Source organism: Tetrahymena thermophila (assembly GCF_000189635.1).
Source record: "Tetrahymena thermophila SB210 genomic scaffold scf_8254667, whole genome shotgun sequence".
NCBI classification, from domain to species: domain Eukaryota; phylum Ciliophora; class Oligohymenophorea; order Hymenostomatida; family Tetrahymenidae; genus Tetrahymena; species Tetrahymena thermophila.
This window is the reverse complement of record NW_002476434.1, coordinates 1,737,914-1,758,821: the sequence shown is the minus strand read 5'-3', so window position 1 is coordinate 1,758,821 and position 20,908 is coordinate 1,737,914. Positions and strand designations below refer to the sequence as shown.

General features: G+C 23.8%; 2 protein-coding genes across 2 annotated transcripts; both read right to left on the bottom strand. All coding sequences in view use genetic code 6, as the record gives it.

The window, feature by feature from the left end:
* Nucleotides 1-153: 153 nt before the first annotated feature.
* On the bottom strand, nt 154-875 carry TTHERM_00037710 (phage head-tail adaptor family protein, putative; the record flags this gene model as incomplete). The annotated part of the gene is made up of 3 exons (XM_972078.2): nt 154-587; nt 648-744; nt 801-875. The coding sequence occupies 3 exons, from the start codon at nt 873-875 to the stop codon at nt 154-156; spliced, it is 606 nt and encodes a 201-aa protein (XP_977171.2).
* Nucleotides 876-2,210: 1,335 nt separating this feature from the next.
* Nucleotides 2,211-19,658, bottom strand: TTHERM_00037700 (phage head-tail adaptor family protein, putative; the record flags this gene model as incomplete). The annotated part of the gene is made up of 32 exons (XM_972077.2): nt 2,211-2,644; nt 2,704-2,800; nt 2,858-3,313; nt 3,437-3,924; nt 3,985-4,193; nt 4,251-4,603; nt 4,677-4,967; nt 5,019-5,160; nt 5,215-5,525; nt 5,588-5,723; nt 5,875-6,194; nt 6,262-6,523; nt 6,595-6,986; nt 7,042-7,645; nt 7,705-8,403; nt 8,561-9,630; nt 9,683-10,666; nt 10,866-11,569; nt 11,636-12,118; nt 12,174-12,540; nt 12,594-13,424; nt 13,496-14,101; nt 14,157-14,511; nt 14,569-15,356; nt 15,576-16,178; nt 16,238-16,458; nt 16,521-16,911; nt 17,055-17,452; nt 17,514-17,766; nt 17,819-18,046; nt 18,199-19,023; nt 19,464-19,658. 32 exons carry the CDS (start codon nt 19,656-19,658, stop codon nt 2,211-2,213), a joined length of 14,496 nt encoding a protein of 4,831 aa, XP_977170.2.
* Nucleotides 19,659-20,908: the final 1,250 nt, after the last annotated feature.

The following is a 20,908-nucleotide window of genomic DNA, read 5'->3' as shown; positions in this document are numbered from 1 at the left end:
AATTATTGCACATCAATATAAAGAAAAAAAATCATTTATTTGAATGGAGATTAAATAGAAAAAACAAAAACTAAAAATAAAAAAAATTAACTTTCTTTATTTTACTTTATTAAAAAAATAATATCTAATTATTTTATAAAATGATTAACGTTGTCATATATTTTCAGAATGAATGATAGCTTGAGTTTCATAAATAGCATTAGAAATTTCTTCTTCTTTTAATTTATCTTTTATATTTTCTTGTGATCCTACATATCCTCCAGTAGCAATCATTGGAATAAGAGAGTTTTTAATAGAGCCAAATGTTCCTCCCATAGCAAAAGCATTAATACCAAAGAATATAAATACAAATAAAAGTATTAGAATTAGTACACTTGTAGCAAGTGTGATAAAAAGAAGTGCAGGTGATACGCCTAACTTTTCGAGAGACATAGAAGTTTTCTTATCTTTAACATATTCAAATGCTTTTTCGAACTCTTCTATATTTAAATTCATATCATCTGTTTTTTCAATTCTACCTGGCTTTTATTTTTTATTTTTAATATGTGCAAAAATTTCATTAACTCTTTCTCTACTAAACTCCATACCTTTAATCAAAAGAAAAACATTAATTTAGCATTAAAGAACACGTTGAATAATTTATTTACCAAATCTTCTAACAAATGACTAGAATTCATTTATAGATATAGTACCATTATTGTCACCAAGTTCATCAACTGCAACAAAGACATCTCTAATTGTTACCTTTTTTTAAATTCAAATAAATATAAAATAATTTATTAAAATTTAAATTTATTTACTCTTTCATGTTCAAAGATTTTTGATAAGTTCCTTAATTTTATCAGACTATTCAGTAGAACTGTTAACGTATACATAAATCTAAAAGTAGTAAATATGGACTAATTTTTATCTTTAAATTAATTTATTTTATATTTTTTTACCTCTTATTATTTTAATATTTAGTAAATTAGTAATATAATATAAAAATCAAATATCCTTTTAAAAAAATCAAAGCATCCCAAAAAATCAATTAATTATCTTTCTCAAAAACTTAAAGCCAAATTTTTTTGTTAAATTATTAATACTTGAAAAGACACTAAAAATATTTTATTGAAATATTATTTATAATAATATTTTTTATTTATGTAATGAATAAAGATAGAATTATCTTACAATTTATAAATTCTACAATAATAAAATTTAAAATTAAGGATAAATATAAAAGAAATAACTTTTATATGAATTTATATTATTTTTACTACTCATTCTAAAATTATAATAATATAATACAGTCTGAGAAAATGAAATGAAATTGTAATTTATTTTCAGATAACAAAATATTCATAATAGTTACATTAGAATTTTCGAAACAAGACATGAAATAAAACATAAATAAGATTAAGATATTAATTTAGAAGTTTTCTTAATGCGAAATAAGAAACTTACCTTTTAGTAAATTAAAAACAAAAGTTTTAATTGATAAAAATCTAATAATAATAACAATATGCAGTAAATAAATAGATGAAGGAAAGAATTTTATAAAATGAAAATTTCTAATTCATATTTTCAATTTCTTAAAAAGCAAAAAGGGTTTATTTATCTAAAATGTTTTTTCAATATTATTTTTTATTTAAATGTTTAATTCTAATAAAAATTTTTGAGAATAAAATAAAAATAATACAATTTCTTAAAAACTATATATTTATAACAAAAATTTGATTCGTAAATCTTTTAACTTTCTATTTTGAAAATTAAATTAAATATTTTGTATTTTTACCACAAAATAATAGTGAAATATGAAAAATTCTTTTATTTAAATGCTTAGAATTACTTCATACTTAATTCTTTTCAAATAAGTTCTTATAACCAATGATATATGGTATAAATTAATATACATTTCTATATATTTGTAAAAATAGCACCATTTTATAATAAGAGCTCTTTATTTAACTTTACTTTTAAAAGTTAAAAGAGTGTTATTATCATACTGACTAAAACAGTCTTAAAGACTTAAAAAAAATATCAAAAATTAAGTGGCTACTTTAATAAATTTTTGAAAAGAAAAATATAAATATATTTCCAAAAAATTTTAATAGAGATTAAATTAAAAAGAATAATAACAAAAAATAATAAAAATTAATACATTCTTCATTTATATTTATTTGATTAAAAAAATAATAACAAATTATTTAATGATATGACGAATATTATCATATATTTTTAGAATGAATAATGGCTTGAGTTTGACTTACTGCATTAGAAACTTCTTCTTCTTTTAATTTTTTTTGTTTATTTTCTTGTGATCCTGCAACACCTCCAGCAGCAGCCATTGGAATAAGCGAGTTGATTATAGAACCAAATGTTCCACCCATAGCAAAAGCATTAATACCAAAGAAGATGAATACAAACACAAGTATAAGAATTACTATAAGTGTACCAAGAGCGAGAACTAGTAGAGCAGGTGATATACCTAATTTTTCAAGTGACATAGAAGTTTTCTTTTCGTTAACATACTTAAATGCTTTTTCGAACTCATCTACATTTAAAGTCAATTCATCTGTTTTTTCAACGCTAACTAAGTTTAATTTTTTGTTTTTAATGTGTGCAAATATTTCATTAACTCTGTGTCTACTTAACTCCATACCTTTAATAATAAAATATATTTAATTTAATGTTAAAGAGCATGCTGAATAATTTAATTACCCAATCTTCTAACGAATGACTAGAATTCATCTATAGATATAGTACCATTATTGTCACCCTCTGCATCAACTGCAATAAAGACGTCTTTAATTGTTACCTATTTTTTTGAATAAGAAATAAACTTTAATAATTCATTAAAATGTGATTTATTTACTTTTCCTTCTTGAAGCTTCTTTACAACTTCTTTCATTTTATCAGACTATTCAGTAGAACTGCTTCCAACAATAGCTTTGTCTTAATTGCTAAATATAGGCATATCTACAACTTAACTGTAAGCTCTTTGAATAAGAGCAATCTTATTTTCATCAGCTATTTCAAACTTTTTAAGAATATTGAAAACGCGTTGATGATCTCCAGTTAGTATGGATATCACATCTTCTATAATGCTTACATCTAAATTTCCCTTACTAGCGTATTTAAGCAGTTTGAGGACTTCTTTAACAAGGTCACTATCATTAATAGATTATGAAGGTTTATCTAAAATCGATTATAAGGCGTTTGTTATAGTGCTTATCATCTTATCAATTTATTCTGCACTCTCTCCAGTCTTAGGGGACCCAAAGAAAAAGTCAGATAAATCAGGGTTTTCAAAAGCTACTTTGAGTAATATCTTTTTTAGTTTAAAATTTATGATTTAATGAGAATACAGAAAATTTTTTCTTGAAAAGCTTAAAAATAAATGTTAAAAATTTTAAAGTTATTAGCTAAATAAAAAAGTAAGAAAAATATTTACAATTAAGCAATTTTATTTATCTTTAAACTTAGAATTTTCTTTCATTTTCTTCGTTTCTTAATTAGTAATAAGATAGAATACAGCATATATTAAATTGACAATATTTTCATCAATCTATAGCAAATCTCTTCCAACAGTTAAAAGTAATTAATCTATTAGATTAAGGATATTGTCTTTTTCTAGTCTATCAATTTTTGAATCATTTGTAGTGCAGAATGATATAGTGAATGTTATATTCAAAACTTAAATAAAAATAAAAGCATAATCTGGATTTTCCTTCAAGATTATATTGATGAAGGAATTTTCATCATCTATGCATTTTTACAGATAATTATCTATAGGTTCTGTCTTTTGAGTATGGATAGCTTAGAGTCCTTTGAAGTAAAGATTAGAAAGATACTCAATTAGTGGATGTGCATGTACTATCTCTTTTAAGAAGTTTCCATTCAAGAAATTAAGCATGTAATAAATATTTGTTGAGACAGAACCTAAATAGGACATAAAAAACTTAAATATTAATTTAAAAAATTAAATAAAGTTTTAAATACAAATTTATTCTTTCAATTTTTCTCTGAATGTCTCCTGATCTATTTCTTCTTCTTCTTCGTCTTCTTTACATAAAGATGCGTAATCAGAAGCTATTTATCCCATTTATGAGACCACATTTTCATAAGATTGATAAATTAAGTAAATAGAATTGCTTTCATAGGCTATGTGTCTAGTAAATATTTCTGTGTCTAAGCTTTTGAATTTTATTCTATTAATATTAATAATTATCAAAATAGCTTATTTTTTCTTTATATAAAAAATTTACTATTTCAGTATATTAGATACATATGTTTCTTCTTAATTAACAGTATTTCTAGGATTTTACTTTTTTAATTTAGAAGCATCTTTTCTCTTGTTGCTGGGAGATGATTTAGCACTTACTTTATCTAGAATAAAAGCAGGCAAAATTGATAAATATTAAATATAATTAAGCAAAAAATCTATTTAATTTTTAGATTCTTTAAATTGGTATGGATTATTTAAAAAAGCCTATGAGTTTTTAAAAACATCATCCCACTTGATGTTAGAAATGTTCTTCCATAAGAAAAGAGATTAGAGAATATAAGATAAATATTTGCTTGACGATATACCTTCACTCTCATCTATATAAGATTATATCTAAATTATTAAAATTAAAAATAATTTATCAATTTTATTTTTAATTAATGGTTTTTTATAAATATAAACTTACTCTTAGATTTTCTAAAGCTTCTTTTTTAAGAGAGTTGTATTTTTAAAAGATTTAGTTTTCTTAAGACTTAACATCTAATTTATTTTCTATGATATACTCTGCAACTTTACCATTTATTTTTACTTCTTCTTATTCTTTTTCGAAATCAAAATTCCATTCTTCTTTAGAAGTATTTAAACAGTTTAAGATATGGACAATAGAATTGTTGGATAAACTCAAAAGTAAATGTAAATGTCTTGCTTCAGAGGGGTTTGAGAACAAGTCACCTCCTGCTCTAATCATGTTATCTACCTAAAATATATATAAATTGTTAATCAATAACTGAAATAATTTAAAATTTACCTTGGTGCAATTTACATAGTCGTCTAAATTTTCAGAAGAAACTTTCAGGCCAGATTCTTATGGCTTTAAAAGTGCAAGAATTTAAAGTTTTTCTAGGCATTATAATTCATTATTTGTATTAAATATTACATTGAATGCATACCTATTAATTTAAGATATTTTTTTTAAATTATTCATTCTTATAATTTAAAATTACTGCAATTATTCTTTTTCTTATGATATCAGGAAGTTCCAATCATTATATAGGATTTTCTGAAGGAGTGAAGACATATGATTATCCTCAACATTTTTATCTCCTTTATAGATTTATTTTAGTTTGTAGTCCTCAAAAGAAATTTTATTTTTTTTAGGATTTTGTTCAATCCAATTTTAGTAGCAAATATTTTAGCTAATTTTCCATAAATACTTCTAAGCTTTTTTTAAGGCTTTACTTCTGTCAGGCGATAGATTACAATAGTTAAAATAATTTATTTCATATGGATTATTTGTATTTTTATGCATGGAGCTCTTTAGAAAATAAAATAAAAATTTAATTAATATAAATAAAATAAGTTTAAGAAATCCTTTACTTCTTCAAATGACCAAAAGAATTTAGTGAATAAAATAATTGATTTTGCAGATTTCTTGAAGGCAGAAGAATGGTAAATCAAATCTAAACATTCGCTCATGTCACCTTGATAAGCTGACATACAATTGTCAAGTACACTTTTTAATTATTTATATTTAAATATTAATTTAAAATTTATTTTGAAGGACTTTAATATTTAGATTTTATGCTTTTAGAAAGCCAACAGGTGGATTACATAGTTAATCATTTTAAAAATAAATAAATATTAATTTTAAAGATTTATTTTACTCTATATTAGAATCTGACAATGAAGATTTATTTAGCATGGTTTTTAAATCATTTGTTTGATCTATACTCTTACTCATAGCTAGATTGATAAAACTTGAAAGATTTTCTTCAGAAATGTTTAGCTACTCGTTTAATGAAGTAAAATTGGATTTAATAGAAGGAATTAGCAAACTTAGAATTTCTGCAAGAACCTTTTTGTTACTAGTCATATAGAGGGATGCTTAAGTAACGTGAGATGAAAATTCTTCCATTTTAATTTCTTTCATTTATTATTGTATGATTCCATTTAGGTTCAAGGTACCAAAATACATGTTACTATCCTATTATTTTAATAGAAAAAAAGAATGAAAAAATTTAATTTCTTGAACCAAAAAGAAGAAAATTTACTTATCCATAATTAACTGAAAAATAATCATTGTCATTCAAAGATTTATAATTTTCTTTGTAAATATCAATCATAAATTTAAAGTTTTCTGTTTCAGCTACTTTTGTGTAATTATCTAAATATTCAAACAAATCTTTCTTTTTTTCTCCTGAATAATGATCAATTTAATCGTAAGAATCTCTATCAATATGATTGCCACGTTTTGTGTAAGTTGAGTACGACTTTGAGTCAGTTATATGATAAAGAATTTCTTTATTTTCAAAGCTTTATATTTTTAATTATGAATAATTTGATTTAAATTATAACAAAGAAAAAAAATCTAATTAATAAATTACCAATCCCACATCATTTCATCATAATTATCTATTAATCTGTCTAAATTTTATAATTGAAGTTCAAATAATACATCTTCTTAAGATATACCTCTAAATATTCCAGTTTAAGAATAATTGTATTCAAGCTAATAGGCAATATTATAATCAACAATTATTTTTATAAAATAATTTAATTTAAGATTAAATTTATGTAATTCAATGAATTTTTAGAATTTCTATTGATTTAATTTTTAATCTTCTCCATTTTATTGTTCCTCTTCATATTATTTATTATACACTTTATAGCAGAGCTAGATAATTACTTCAGTGAAATAGCTTTAGCCAAATATATTACTGGAAGTCATAGAAGAGAGTATATCATCTGATTCGATGATAAATCCAACTGATAAACCCTAAGAGCAGTAAAAATTTATGAAATAAAAATTAGTTTTTTTAAAAAGCTGTTACTATTAAGGGGATAAGTCTGTGACGAGGGAAGAAATCCATCATATCATCGAAATAATAATACTTCTCCAAAGTTCCTAATATAAGATCGATAGCAAACGTTACTTGCTTATAGTGATCTTCGTCACGTCCGTTAAATCCGTAGAAATCATAATATGATAATTTAAGCTATGAAATTGTGCTCAAAACAATCATTTACATAATAGGACTTGAAGTGTGAGTATGCAAACAGTAACTATTAGTAAAATTAGTTTCTTCATGATTTAAATTCATTCTTTCTCTTCTTGGATCAGTGTATAAATAAGTTCCAATTTATTCAAAGACTTTATTAAGCGTTTCAAGTTCTGATAATTATTACATATCCCTTCTTTTTAAAGATTTAAAAGCCTTCTTAATTAAACTAGTAGTCAATCTGATTTCTTCTTCATCTTCATCTTCTTCTTATTCTTATTCTTCTTCTTCATCTTCTTCTTTTTCTTCCTCTTCTTCTTCTTTTTTCTCTTCCTCCATGTTCTCTTTTACTTTTTCTTTATATTCATCTTCATAAACTAAGATCATTTAAATAACTTTTTTAGGGAAGTTAAATTCTTCTGCAATTTGAATCAGCCTTTATAAATAATTAATTGTAAATTTTATAAAAAAGCTCTTTATTTAAGTTAAAATTACTTTTCACCATCCTTTTCCAGACTATAAAATAAAATTAAATTTATTTTATTCTTAAATTCTTCTATTTTATTCTTAAATTCTTCTATTTTATTCTTAAATTCTTCTATTTTTTTCTGAAGTTCATTAAGCTTTTTTTACTAATCACTAATTTATTTCTCATCCTTATCTGTTTATTTGTTGTCTTCATTTTAGATATCCTACCACATATATTCTTCAACTTCTTCATCAATACTATTATCTTTAGAATATTGATTTTATTCTTATTTATTTTCTTATTCAGTCATTTTTAAACATTCTGCTTTCAATTTAGCAACATAAATTTAGTAGCATCTTTAAGCGTATTCTAAATCGACAAGTAATTATTTAAGAATTAAAGGATTTGATCTAAAGTTAAGAACATAAACCAAAGCCAAAATCGGATTAAGGTAAGGCTTCTTTTTATCATTAATAAAATAGTGGCTTTAAGCTAAGAACTCCCAAGTGTTTTGATCACCCATCATAAGTAATGTCCATACAGGACTCATTAATGTGCTTTTAGTAAACTTATATATTGCATATTGAAGAGTATTACCTTTTTTAATTCCTTTCTCTCTCTCGATAGTTACATGTTCATCTTTCACATATTTCTAACTTATTTTTGTATAAAGCTGATAAAGGAATTCAGTTGTTTTGAAGCTAGAGTATCTACAAGAAAGCAAACTAAAAAATAAAATTAATTTTTTTATCAATAAAATATAAAATTTTTTAGAAACAACAAAATTTTAATTTGATTTTTATTTAAAATTAGATTAATTAGAAAATATTAAAAAATTTATGTTTAAAATCAAATCAAGTTAAATTTAAAAAATTTAATTACCCAACCAAGCCTTGTACGAGAGAGATATACTTTTTTTCTTTTGCATTAACTGCCTATGTTAAAGTTCTTGATTGTTAAAGCTCATAATTATCTAAAACTTACTCAAATCTTACAGCAGAAGGATACTTGAGAGGTATTAAAACATCTTAGTATTTAGAAAGAAGACAGAAATCTCCTTTACATAAAATATAAGCAACTTCAGCCCAGGTAGTATCAATTTTGAAAATTTTAATAAACTTGTTTGTCTTAATTAAGTTAGCTAATTATTTTTTATTTTGAGAAGACTCACCGTAGATTGGAAGTATCTAATCTATCATAGCCAACTACTACAGTCCATCAATTTTGAATTGTGGAGGTAGCTTGAGAGATTTAGAAATCCATTTAATATTAGAAGGTTCATAGTCTTAGTACATTATTTTAATCAAAGCTACCAATTCATAATGATTCACTCCTAATTGTTAGAATAGCTTTTATATATAAGTGTTGCTCCTCATAGACTCAAAAATCGCGTTACGCTCTTATTCATTTTTAGAATTCTTGATATACATGAGATTAGACACTAACTCAACTGCTTCGATAGGAATATTCGTATCCTTTGAGACATATGATGTATTAAATTGCATATGGTTTACTAATCTCAGATATTATTCTACATTTTTATCAGAAATAGTAATATTATTTTAAAGAACAGTATTTTCATCTCCATCTGCTTACTACTTTAAGTAATCTAACTAACGGTAGAATTTAATCATAGTTTATGCGCAATAGCTTATGTCTTCTTAAAAGTAAGTGTGAAATGCTTCGAAGAATTCTTGTTTTACTTTAAGTAATATACACAACATCTATTCTACATTGACTTTTTTTTACCTTTTATCATTTTTATCTTAAATGTGTAGAGCAACATTACTAGAACGACCACTAAAATAGACTATTAAACAGCTTGCCATTAATAGAGCTTCTTAATTAGTATTAATTAAAAACTAAAGGAATTGTTGAACTCTAAAAGCTTCGTCATTAATAGATAGGATTTATACTGCTTTGATTAAACCTTATTAGCCTTCACCTGATTTCTATATAAAAAAAATATTATAAATCAATGTAAAATATTTTCATAAAATTTACCTTAAATTTCTTATAATCTTTATCTGAATTATTTCTGAAAGGATTCAAAAAATTGTAGATATCTCTTTTCCTGTTTCCAGTAATACCGTATCTGAAATTTATTAAGTTAGTTATTGATTTAGGAATATTGTTATCGCAATAGATATTAAATATGTCTAAATAGTCAGTGTATGGAATAACAGCTCCTTCATGATAAAGAATCTTTCTTAATAAACAAACATGAAGTTTATCTGAAAAGATATTTTTTGAAATATTTTATATGTTTTAGCATTTTTATTCAATTTTTTCCAAAACAGAAGCACTAAATTAAGCAAATGCTTTTATGCGATTTTCGTCACTTTTAGGGTTTATTTTTAAAATCTAAAGCATGTCTAAAGATTACTTTATCTTTTCTGCTTTTGACGAAGTAAGTAAGTTGATGAATAATTCCACTTACTAATAGTCGATATTTAATATATCAGAAATATCAGAAATAGAACTCTTTACTAGAGTGTTTTATGAAGCATCTTCAATTATTGGTATATTTCTAATTGATGAGAATTTCTTGAAGAAATTAAAATCAGCTTGCTCAAGTAGAATTTCATAATTTCTATTGATATCTTTGAAGTCTGCTTGTAGGGTGTTTGCTTGAAGATACCCCTTAATTTCTATTTCGAAAAGTTTCTTGAAATGACTTGGCAAATTTTAATTAGATTTGATTCTCTCCTTAATTTCCAATACTTAGTTAAGGCTTTACTCTTTTTTATCTTTTTCAGAAACTAGATTCAACTTTACTTCAATAATAGTTTTTACATAGTTGAACTCTAATGAACCTCTCATGAACAACAAAACTGAAACTAAATCTTTGACTGTAATAGTTTAAAATTAGTTAGAGACATTTTTGGTTACCTAAAAGAAACTTAGAGCATCAAATAATTCATTCGGGTTTTTAGAAGAGTATAAATTATACAGATGCAACAAAGAGTGAACTTTATCCTCCTTAATCTGTTTAATTTTAATAAAATAAAATATAAAAAGAAGATTTAAAAAATATTTTCATAATACATCATTAGTAAAATTAAAAAAATTTTTAATCATAACTGAATTTGCTTCAAAAAGATAAAAAATACAATTATTAATTTTTAGATTATCAAAAAATTTTATTATTAAATTAAAATGAATTAATTAAATTAAATTAAATTACCTTATTTAACTAAGTAGTGAAATTGATGAAGGTGCGAGCATCTCTACAAGTTTTTTAACCAAATAAAAATTTCATGAACCCTAGGATCGTGTCTTCCCTCATCTTCATAACTTTTGATATAAGTTCAAGTAAGTCTGAACCTTTTAAATAGTTATCAATAGTTTTTTATTTGGTGAATCCTTCAAATCTACTAGTAAAGAGTATTTGAAGTGATTTAACAACTTCGCTTTCTAAAAGATTGTCTTTACCATTCTTAAGAATTTTGTCAGATGCAATAATTGAGTCATTTAAAAAGATGTCTAACAAATTCAAAATGCTCTAAAAATTATTAATTTTTTCTAATCCCTTATTATTCGACTTTCCTTTTTAATTATCTGAATCATCTAAAATTTAACTTTTCAAGAACTTAAACATTTATTTTATCTCTTCACTTTATATACGATCAGAAATCAAACCAAAGAAGGAACCAAGTTCTTTAAGTAAATCAGCCTGCAAACCTGAGATAGATCCACTAAAGAAGTTAAGCATAACTGTTATTCCTGATGATAAGTAGTTATCGTTGTCTTCCTTTTCCAATGCCTCTATTTTTGCTTTTTACTTTTCTTTATCCTCATCTTGCTTACTTTTTTTTTTAAGCTCTTCTGATATGATTTTATATCTCTGTTCCAAATCAATCAGATATTATTCGAATTTTATTTTTTTTTCTATTTTAATAAATTTTAATTTAAAAAAATTGTAAATTAATTTCAAAAAATATTTTAAAATAATACCTTATAAATCATCTATTTTTTCATGATATTCAATTTTATCTTAGTAAGCTTTATTAAGTACCTTTTAGCTTGACTTGAATTCCTCCATATAGTATTAATTATCGTTTATGTATTGATTGATGTTCTCATCGTTTTATTTAATTTCATTTTCTATCTCTTCTTGTTAAGCCATATATTCTGATATTTTATTAACTGTTTCATCATAAATGTCTTTTTCGTTTTCATATTTTTTTTGAAGTATTACTATCTCTTCTTCTTCTTTTTTAGAAGTATTTTATTTATCTAGCTACTCAATATTTCTTGCATATTAATTTTCAATATCTTATATATATTATTCAGTTTATATAATCTAATCCTCAAGTTAATAAATTTCTTATTCGATTTTGTTAATTTCAGAATCTATATCTCTATTTTCATTAAATATTTATTAAATTTCTTTTATGTATTATTTTTCTTCCTCTTTCTATTACCTTTCCCATTCACCTAACATTATTTTAGAATTTAATTTATTCATTTATTTAAATAAAATAATTTTTACTATCATAGTCTTCTTCAGATTAGATAAAAAGCTAATTTTCTTCTTATCCAGGGTGTTAAATCAACTATCGATTTCTGACATGAATTGTATTTACTGCAAACTCTTAAACATCTCCTTAATTAGGATTATATTCATTTATTTCACCTTTTTCTTCTTATAAGGCTTTTTTTATTAGGTATTCGTCATAGTCCTCTAGCCATTCAATGTTTCTCATTTTAATTTGATAAATTTGATTAATCCTTATAGATTTTTGATTGATTAGTTATTTAGTTTAAGAAATTTTTTTTTAATGTTCTTTAATATCATTGTCTTTTTAATTTTCTTTTTTGTCTTTTTCTTTCAAATTATTTTCTTAGTCATTTCTAATCTATTATATATAATATGAGTTTAAAAAACTCTAAAAAATTAAAAAATGATTACTTTGTTTTAAAGAGAGTCTATTTTGGCATTCAAATCATTCATTTTATCTTACTATTTTGTTTTTTCTTTCTTTAAATTTGCATATTTTTTCATAAGATCCTATTTTTGTTGAGTATAAATTTTTTTTTTATCTAAATTATTTTTTTTTAATTCTTATAGAATTTATTCTAGTTCTTAGATGACCTTTTCTCCAGAGAGACCATCTATTTGGTCTACCTTTGCTTAATTAAATCCTGGTTAACCTTATCTTTGTTAAAGGAGTTCCTTGCAGTAATATCTGAGATAATATAAACTATATTCTAATTTTTCTTAATATGATTCTTCGTTCTACTTAGTCTTGATCCTTTATTATTCTAAATCATTAATAGCAGCTTTTGTTTCATTTAAATTATTTGTGATGTCATCTTTCATTTTCAAGCATTCATCTCCAGAGGTCATTAGCTTTACATCCTTAAATTCTTGTTTTCTAATCATAGCTCTTTTTGAAACAAAATCAACTGAACCTAAAAGATTTTATATAGCTTTCTTAATAGTATTACTAGACATCAGCATGCTTTGACCTTTAAAGCTTTAAATAATGACCTCAACAATTTTAAGTACATCTAAAATACCAACTCCTGCTATTTCCTTTACTTAATTTTCCAAGCCAATATTTTTGAAAAATCCTTTAAAAGCAGAGCTGACCTCTTCAAAGTCAACTTCTCCATCATTTTTAAAAATAGCGTAACCTATTTTAAAAATATCTTAGTATTGTTTAATTTAGTTGAGTCCATCAAAACCTGGAAGCTTGCTTCCATTCTATACAAGATTTAGAATTTAATTCAAAATAACCTAATTAATTTTTATGAAGAATTATTAACAAAAATGTATTAAGTTTTAACTGAAATGTATTTATTAATTACTTCACTGTTACTTGATTACATCGAGCGGCATATCTAAATTACTGAAAAAATAATATTCTTATAAGCATAAGCTATAGCTTCTTCTGAAGTGAGCTCAATTTCTTGTTCGTCTTCTTAACCAATATCAGCTTGCATTGCAGAATCTGCATTCTCAATGTCCTTCAATAGCTTTTCTTTCAGTAACTATTATTCTGATTTTTCAGAAATTTGGTTTTTTTTAATCTTTTTATTTCCTTTTTCTTTATTTTCGTTTTGTTTTTGAACTATTTATTATTCTATTGAGATGATTGATTTGAGTTGCTTATTCCAGACAGAAATCATATTTGATACTGCAACACAAAATACGTTTATTAAATGGTCTTAGTAATTTCCTTTGAAGTTTTCTTGAGGGAAAGCAAACTCCCATACAAAATCGAAAACAGGTCCTTTAAGATTAACGAAGCCTATGCTTTTAAGTAATTGTTATCCCTATTTCTTTTAGAATAGATTGATGAGAGCATTAACAAACGAACTTATTGAGTTTTTAAGCTCACTTTTTTAATTTTTCAGCAAACACCAAATGAGATTGGTTAACTCATCTCTTATATCTTTATCAATAGTATTTATCTAATAAAAATAATCAAATTGAACTGGAAGTTAAAATAAAATAAATTTTTTTTACTTATTGTTAAATTATAGCTTTTGCTTTATCTTCAAGCTTTTAAGAAATTTACTAAGCATATGCTTGAGGATCTTAAGAAATTTTAACGATCTCTTGTCCTAGTTTAGAAACTGAAGTGGGATCTCTAATCATAATTTCAAGATTATTTTAAATTTCTTCTGATGTAGAAGCATCAATTATTCCAAGTTTGGATGCTTCAGCTGTGATATCTTTTAATGTATCAGTAGGCACCATATCAGCTATTTTATCCTAAATATTCATTTTCTAAAGTAAATCTTAGAATTATCCTGTTGCCATTTGCTACAAATAATCAGATATTATTTTAAATCCGTTTTATGAAATCTCTTGGAAATCCCTAAATATAAAATTTTAATAATTAACATTTACAAAACTTACAATTAAACATTTTTACTTGTATTTTTTTGCTACTAAAGTGACAAATGTTGCAGCAGAAGTAGCGTATGGTAAGAAAGCGTTTGGATTGATGATAGCACTCAACATTAACCAAACAGCAACCAATGAAAAATATACTGCAAATGTGTAAAAAGAGATGAGAACAATGATCCACATAATACCTGATAAGAATTTTCTAAATTTACCTACCTTTTTGTATTTATTGAAGTACTTTTCTTGAGGGAAGTCCATACTTGCATAATAATAAATCAAATCCCAAAAAGAAAGAGCCCAAAATATTAAAGTGATGTAAGTAATTGCTTAAACAAGCCAATTATCGTTTATTAGCTTGGTAGGTAAAGAAGTAGGGTAATAATTAATTGTTTCTAAGAAGATTAATCTCATAGGAGGAATTAATGAATAAGAAGATTATTAAGCTCTAATGAAAATTGCCAAAACAATTAATGGGCAACCTATTAATGTCATAACTAAAACGTGAGCTACAACTGTAATTAAATCATAGAATTACCAACCTGTTGCTGCCTATATATCTCTTTATGCTTACTTGAAATCTTCAGTGTCATAGAGCATGCTGAATAAAGTGCTGTTTTTAGCTAATAATATCTTAAAATTGTTTTCTACTCTTTTTTTATCAATATAATATTTTTTTTTCAGCTTTTATACAACATATTTTTCATCTCTCTCAACCCATTATTAAGGTAAATAAACAGTAGATATGCCATATTCTCTCTTTAAGGAACCTTCATTTAATTATATCTTCGACATGTGGTTCAAAACGCAGAATTCCTATTTAATATTTATAAAAAATTTTAATAATAGATAAAATAAAATAATAAGTAGCATAAATTAAATAGATTTTTTGCTTTATTGTCAAGAATTAAAGAAGAATATGCAAAAAAAAGCAAGTTAAATCCAATTATGATTAATTTAATATAAAAGTCTAATAAATAATAATAAAAAAATTAGCAAATTTGATATATTTTAATAAATTTATTTAAATATTACTGAATAATAATTTTCTAATTCTATAGATTCGATGCGATCAGTTTCAAACTTTGTTAGGCTGCAGCAGTAGGATATAAATAAATCTAATGATGTTTTATTAGGTTACTCAGAAACAGTGAGTATATTACCATTGTATTTAATGTAAGTAAAATATTAAGTTTAAGCATCAAATTTAGTGACAATTTTAAAACCCATTTCTGTTAAATATTTCAAATTTTCTTCATCGTCAAATTTTCTCTCAAGATATTGATTGAGATAGCAGAATTTTTCATAAAGTTACTTCATTTCGTTTCCTAATATTTAATCTTTTTCTAAACTGTGGATTTCTTCATCTTCATTTTCTTTTAATTCTTTTAGCTTTTTAGACCTAAAGAGAAGCTTATAAAACTCCTTAATAGAATTTTGTTTTGCTTTGTGCAGCAAAAGTACTACGTAGTCAATAAAAGCACTTAAAGGAGGTGAGAGATAAATTAGCTAATAGAATAAAGTAAATATACCGGAAATTGTATAATTAGGAACAAATCCTTATTCCTTATTTTCAGGATTTTCACCAGCTTTTTATAAAGCTTTTTTCATTTTTTCTTCTTTTTTTTGTTGCTCTTCCTTTATTATTATATATTTATGTCAATTCTTAAACTATCTTTATTTAAATAAAAAGAAACCTTATATTCAAGATAAAAGCGTCTCTTGTGTATGTCTAAAGTGGACTCATCTATTTCTCCTGCTCCTCCTTTTTCTAACTCTGAATACTTTCTTACGCTTGATATGTGATTAAGAACCCAAATATAGTTTTAATTAATGGCAAAGACTAGAATAACCGTCAAAATAATTCCTAAAATACCTGAAAGAACACAACTAACTATAATGGCAGCATATAATGAACCTATAAAATATTAATTAATTTATAAAAAAAGTAAATAAATGTAGACATTTTCTTGTATTTACTGCTGTAAGAAACATCATAATTTGTAACACTGTAATCTTTAGATTAATCAGAATCAACTCCTATCCATTGCTCATCACTATTTCTATTTAAGCTAACGTCCTTAAATCCATTGTAAGTATCTGTTTAAACGAATTTCTATGGAGGGTAATCAATATATGGCTGCCATGCATTACTTGCTATAGCTTATTATGGTGCAGAGTTTTACTGCATAAAATTAGTTATCATTTACTAAGTACTTTGAATTCTTTCTAATGATATGGAAGGGATATATGGGCAGAATCCTGGTGATATAGTATACTAACCACTATATTTTTTAGTTGTCATTAATGTCAAAGTTAGCTCTCCAAGCCAATAAGGTTTCATATAACTGTAAGCAGGATTATATGAAAACTATTTATAAAATAATTTTTTCAGAAAAATTTAATGAATTTTAATTGAAATTCTGATTATAAAATTAAGTTACTCTCTACAACGCAAAGAAAAGAAATTAGTTAATTAAAAATTTAGATAATTTAAAAAAGATTGAATTTTACTTAAACTTATTAGAATGTAGCTGATCTAGTGTATTTAGGACCAATTTCAAATACAAACATAGGATCATACACTTTAGGATTAGATGCTGATTTGGTTTAATTTAGTAAATTAATTTTTGCTAAATTTGAAAAATTAATATAATCTATATTTTTATTATTATCTTAATTATCAGTTTTGCTTGCCTTATTAAATACAATATTATTATTTGTGCTATAAGCCTATGAGAACTATCCTTAAGCAGAAATAACATTTACAAAGATATTTCCATAGGAATTTGAAGCAGTCAATGTAGATTTACTCTTACCATCGTTAACGAGAATAACTGAATTACTATAACACCTATATTCAATTACTTTATCAGGTGTCTAAGCAGCTTATTTGAGACCCCATGGATAAACTTAGTTGATTAAATTAAAAATAAATTAAAAAAAAAAAATTTATTAATTTATAATAATTACTCGCATCACATTTTAATTTATTTGGTTCAAATTAGATGCTATTTTAATAATCGTCCAAGTTCAATTCGTTGTTCGATTAATCAGTAATTTTCTTAGCAGAAAGACAATTATAGGGATCTTTCTATTTATATGTGAGTGTAATATCGCTTGTAGATTATACTGAAATATCTCCTTCTCTAGTATTTATGTTAGCAGTCTTAAAAACAAAGAAGGGTATTTCTATTGATCCTTTCATACTCAAGTAAGTGAATGCCTATAGTTTTTAAATATATTAATTTAATAATTTGTTATTAATATTATTTTACATCAGCCTATAGGTAAGGGGCATTCATTTAAACATTTAAACCCTTAATGTTCATAGTAGTTGTGCTCAATTATTATGAGTAAAAAATAATGTTGCATTGGCTCTTATCACCGCAGTTGATATCCAGAGATTAAAACTAAGTTTATTTATAAACGAACATAACGATTTCACATTCATAGCTATTTAATTTATTTTTGAATTCTAGGGTCTTAATTCCATTATTTTGGCTCTATATTTTATATTCAAAATTGTATAAAGATTATTGAATTTATTAAATCATACGTAATCTACCAAGAAAATTGAAAAAAATTTTTGAAAATTTTAATTTTTCAATTTTTGTGGTAAAAATACTAATGGAATATTTTTAAATTAAAAAAGTACTTGAGAAAATTTACTGCTGTTCTCTTATAAAGGAGAGTTAGGAAATATGTATTAAAGATACACGTTCTAGTCAGAAGCTACTGAGCTTGGTATAGAAAGAGAAGCAGACAAAAAGTTAACATCTAAAGTATATTTACTTTTAAGAGAATAGTCATAAACCATTAAAGAACAGCTCTCTAAATTCATGACCACTTTCTCATTATTGCCTAACATTAAAGATCCTCTAATGAAACCAAATGAGTAATAAAATAATACTATTAGAGCTAAAATTAAAGCTACTATTAGTACTAACAACAATATTCTCCATGATTTTCTAATTAAGAGGTTATCAATAAATAAATTCTTTATAGAAAATTCTGATTTTTGCGTCTAGTCCTATTTACCATATTTTTTCTTAGTTTCAAGCTACTATTATTAAAGTTTCATCTTTAAGGCCTTTTCTTATAGCAAATCATTTTATTTTATTTCGGTTTTTACTTCTTTTTTAATCGTGCTGCTAGCTACATCAACTGAATCTTACTGTGTTGAAGTATCTTTGTTATTTTTATTGTCTTTTCCTCCTCTGGTTTTGAAGCCTTTAATTTTATGTCTTTTTTCTTTCACTTTCTTTTCTTATACGTTTGTCTTTCCATTATCAGTTGGAATATCGCCTTATTTATTTAAAGCTTATTCGAATTTATCTTGTTTACCTTTATCCTTTTCTTTTTCTCCTTCTTTGATTTTCTGCAATTCTATTTCTGTCTTTTACTAGTCAACATCGCTTTTCAGAAGTAATCCTTGATCATCATCTATTTTACCATTTGATTCGATCTGCATTTCTTGCAACTATTTAATATTATGTGATGAGAAATTTGTTTATATTTAATTGAATTTAATTTAAACATTTTTTTGTAAAATTTAATTTAAAAATATATCAAAATTTATTAGAATTAATAAAAAAAACATGAAATAATTATTTTAAATATTAATTTTTATGATAAAATATGGCTATCATCATAGAAAGGAAGAATTAAAATGGTTGTTAGATTGATAAGGATGTGGTTAGTCAGTAATTAAATATTTGGCTTTAAAATATATTGGTAAAACTAGGTTGGTTCATTTTTCGAACTTTAAAAAATGTTAATTGTCTTGAAAATATATTCAAAAATAAATTTGTCTCTATTCAAAATGTAAAGAAATCTGATAAAAGACATTGAAAAATGATTGATTTAATATAAAAAAAGTAAATTTTATGTCCAAAATATTATTTAAAATTATGCAAATACAATTTAATTATCGCTCTCTTTGAGACTGGAAATACCATTCTCTTTGTTATTTCTCTAGCTGTCAGCTACTATTTATGTATAGTTAGCATTATTATTGATATTTACATTCTTCTCTACTACTTTAAGTTGTTTCTAAACAACTTTTTAGAACTTTTCTCCACTTTTACCCTTTAATTTATTTCGGATAGAACTCATTTAAGTATTATTAATATACTCTTCAGATAGATTGGTAGGTAAGTTTCTAATGACTTCTTTCTTTTTCAATTGTTACTAAGATTAAAACTTTTACCCTTTCTTTTTTTATTTTAGTTAAGATCAATCAGCTTTTCTATTTTATTAAATAATTATTTTTTTTATCTTTTAACGAAAGATTTAAAGTTAACAGAAGGTAGATTTCTGTTAGCGATTTTGGATTTTGGTACCTTACATCTTATAAATTTCTAAAATATCAATTTCCCACATCAGAAAAATTTAACAGTGAAATATAATTTCTTTTATATATACTCTTGTGTTTTTGCTATTTTTTTAAAATAAAATTGAAGCTTTATATTGAAAATTTATAAAAGAAAGGAAATTTTAAAATATTATTCAATAAAATAATAAAATTTATAATGAAAAATATAACATAAGATCCATTTAAACTCTATAAACAGTAAACAAGAACAATTTTAATCTCTAATCGATCTTAATTTTTTTTATTTGCCTCTTAGTATTTTAATACGTAACAAATTTATAATTTAATTAAAAACCAAATATCCTTTTATAGCCATAAACAAAACAAAAACCCCCAAAAAATCAATTAACTAACTTTATCAAACCTTAAAATCACTAATTTAAAAGAAAACACATTCATTAAAATATTAATTTATTTTAATTTTAGTTATAAAAATATCTTAAAATTTATAATTTCTTCAATAATAAAGTTGAAAAAGAAGGATAAATATAATAGACATAAGCTTTTAAATGAATTTAAAATATGATTTTTACTACTCATATTTAGATTTTAATAAAATAATTAAAAAAATTAACAAAAATATAATTTATTTTCAGATAACAAAATATTCATAATTGTTACATTCGAATTTTTGAAATTAGACCTGAAATTAAATATAAATAAGATATTCTTCAAATTTAGAATGATATAAAATCAAAAACTTGCCTCTCATCAAATTAATTAGAAACTTACAACTCACCAAACTAATTAGAAATTCACAACTTACCAAATTAATAAGAAACTTATTTTATTAGATACCAATCAAACAGTAGTAATTTAGTAAATAATTAGATAAGGGATTAACTATCTTAAATGAACATATGTAATTCTTAAATTAAATTTCTTAAAGTAAGCATAAAGAATTTAATTTAGTAATAATATTTTTGCTAATATTATTTTTTATTTAAAATTTATTTTAATTATTAGTTTTAACAAATAAAAATAATAATAC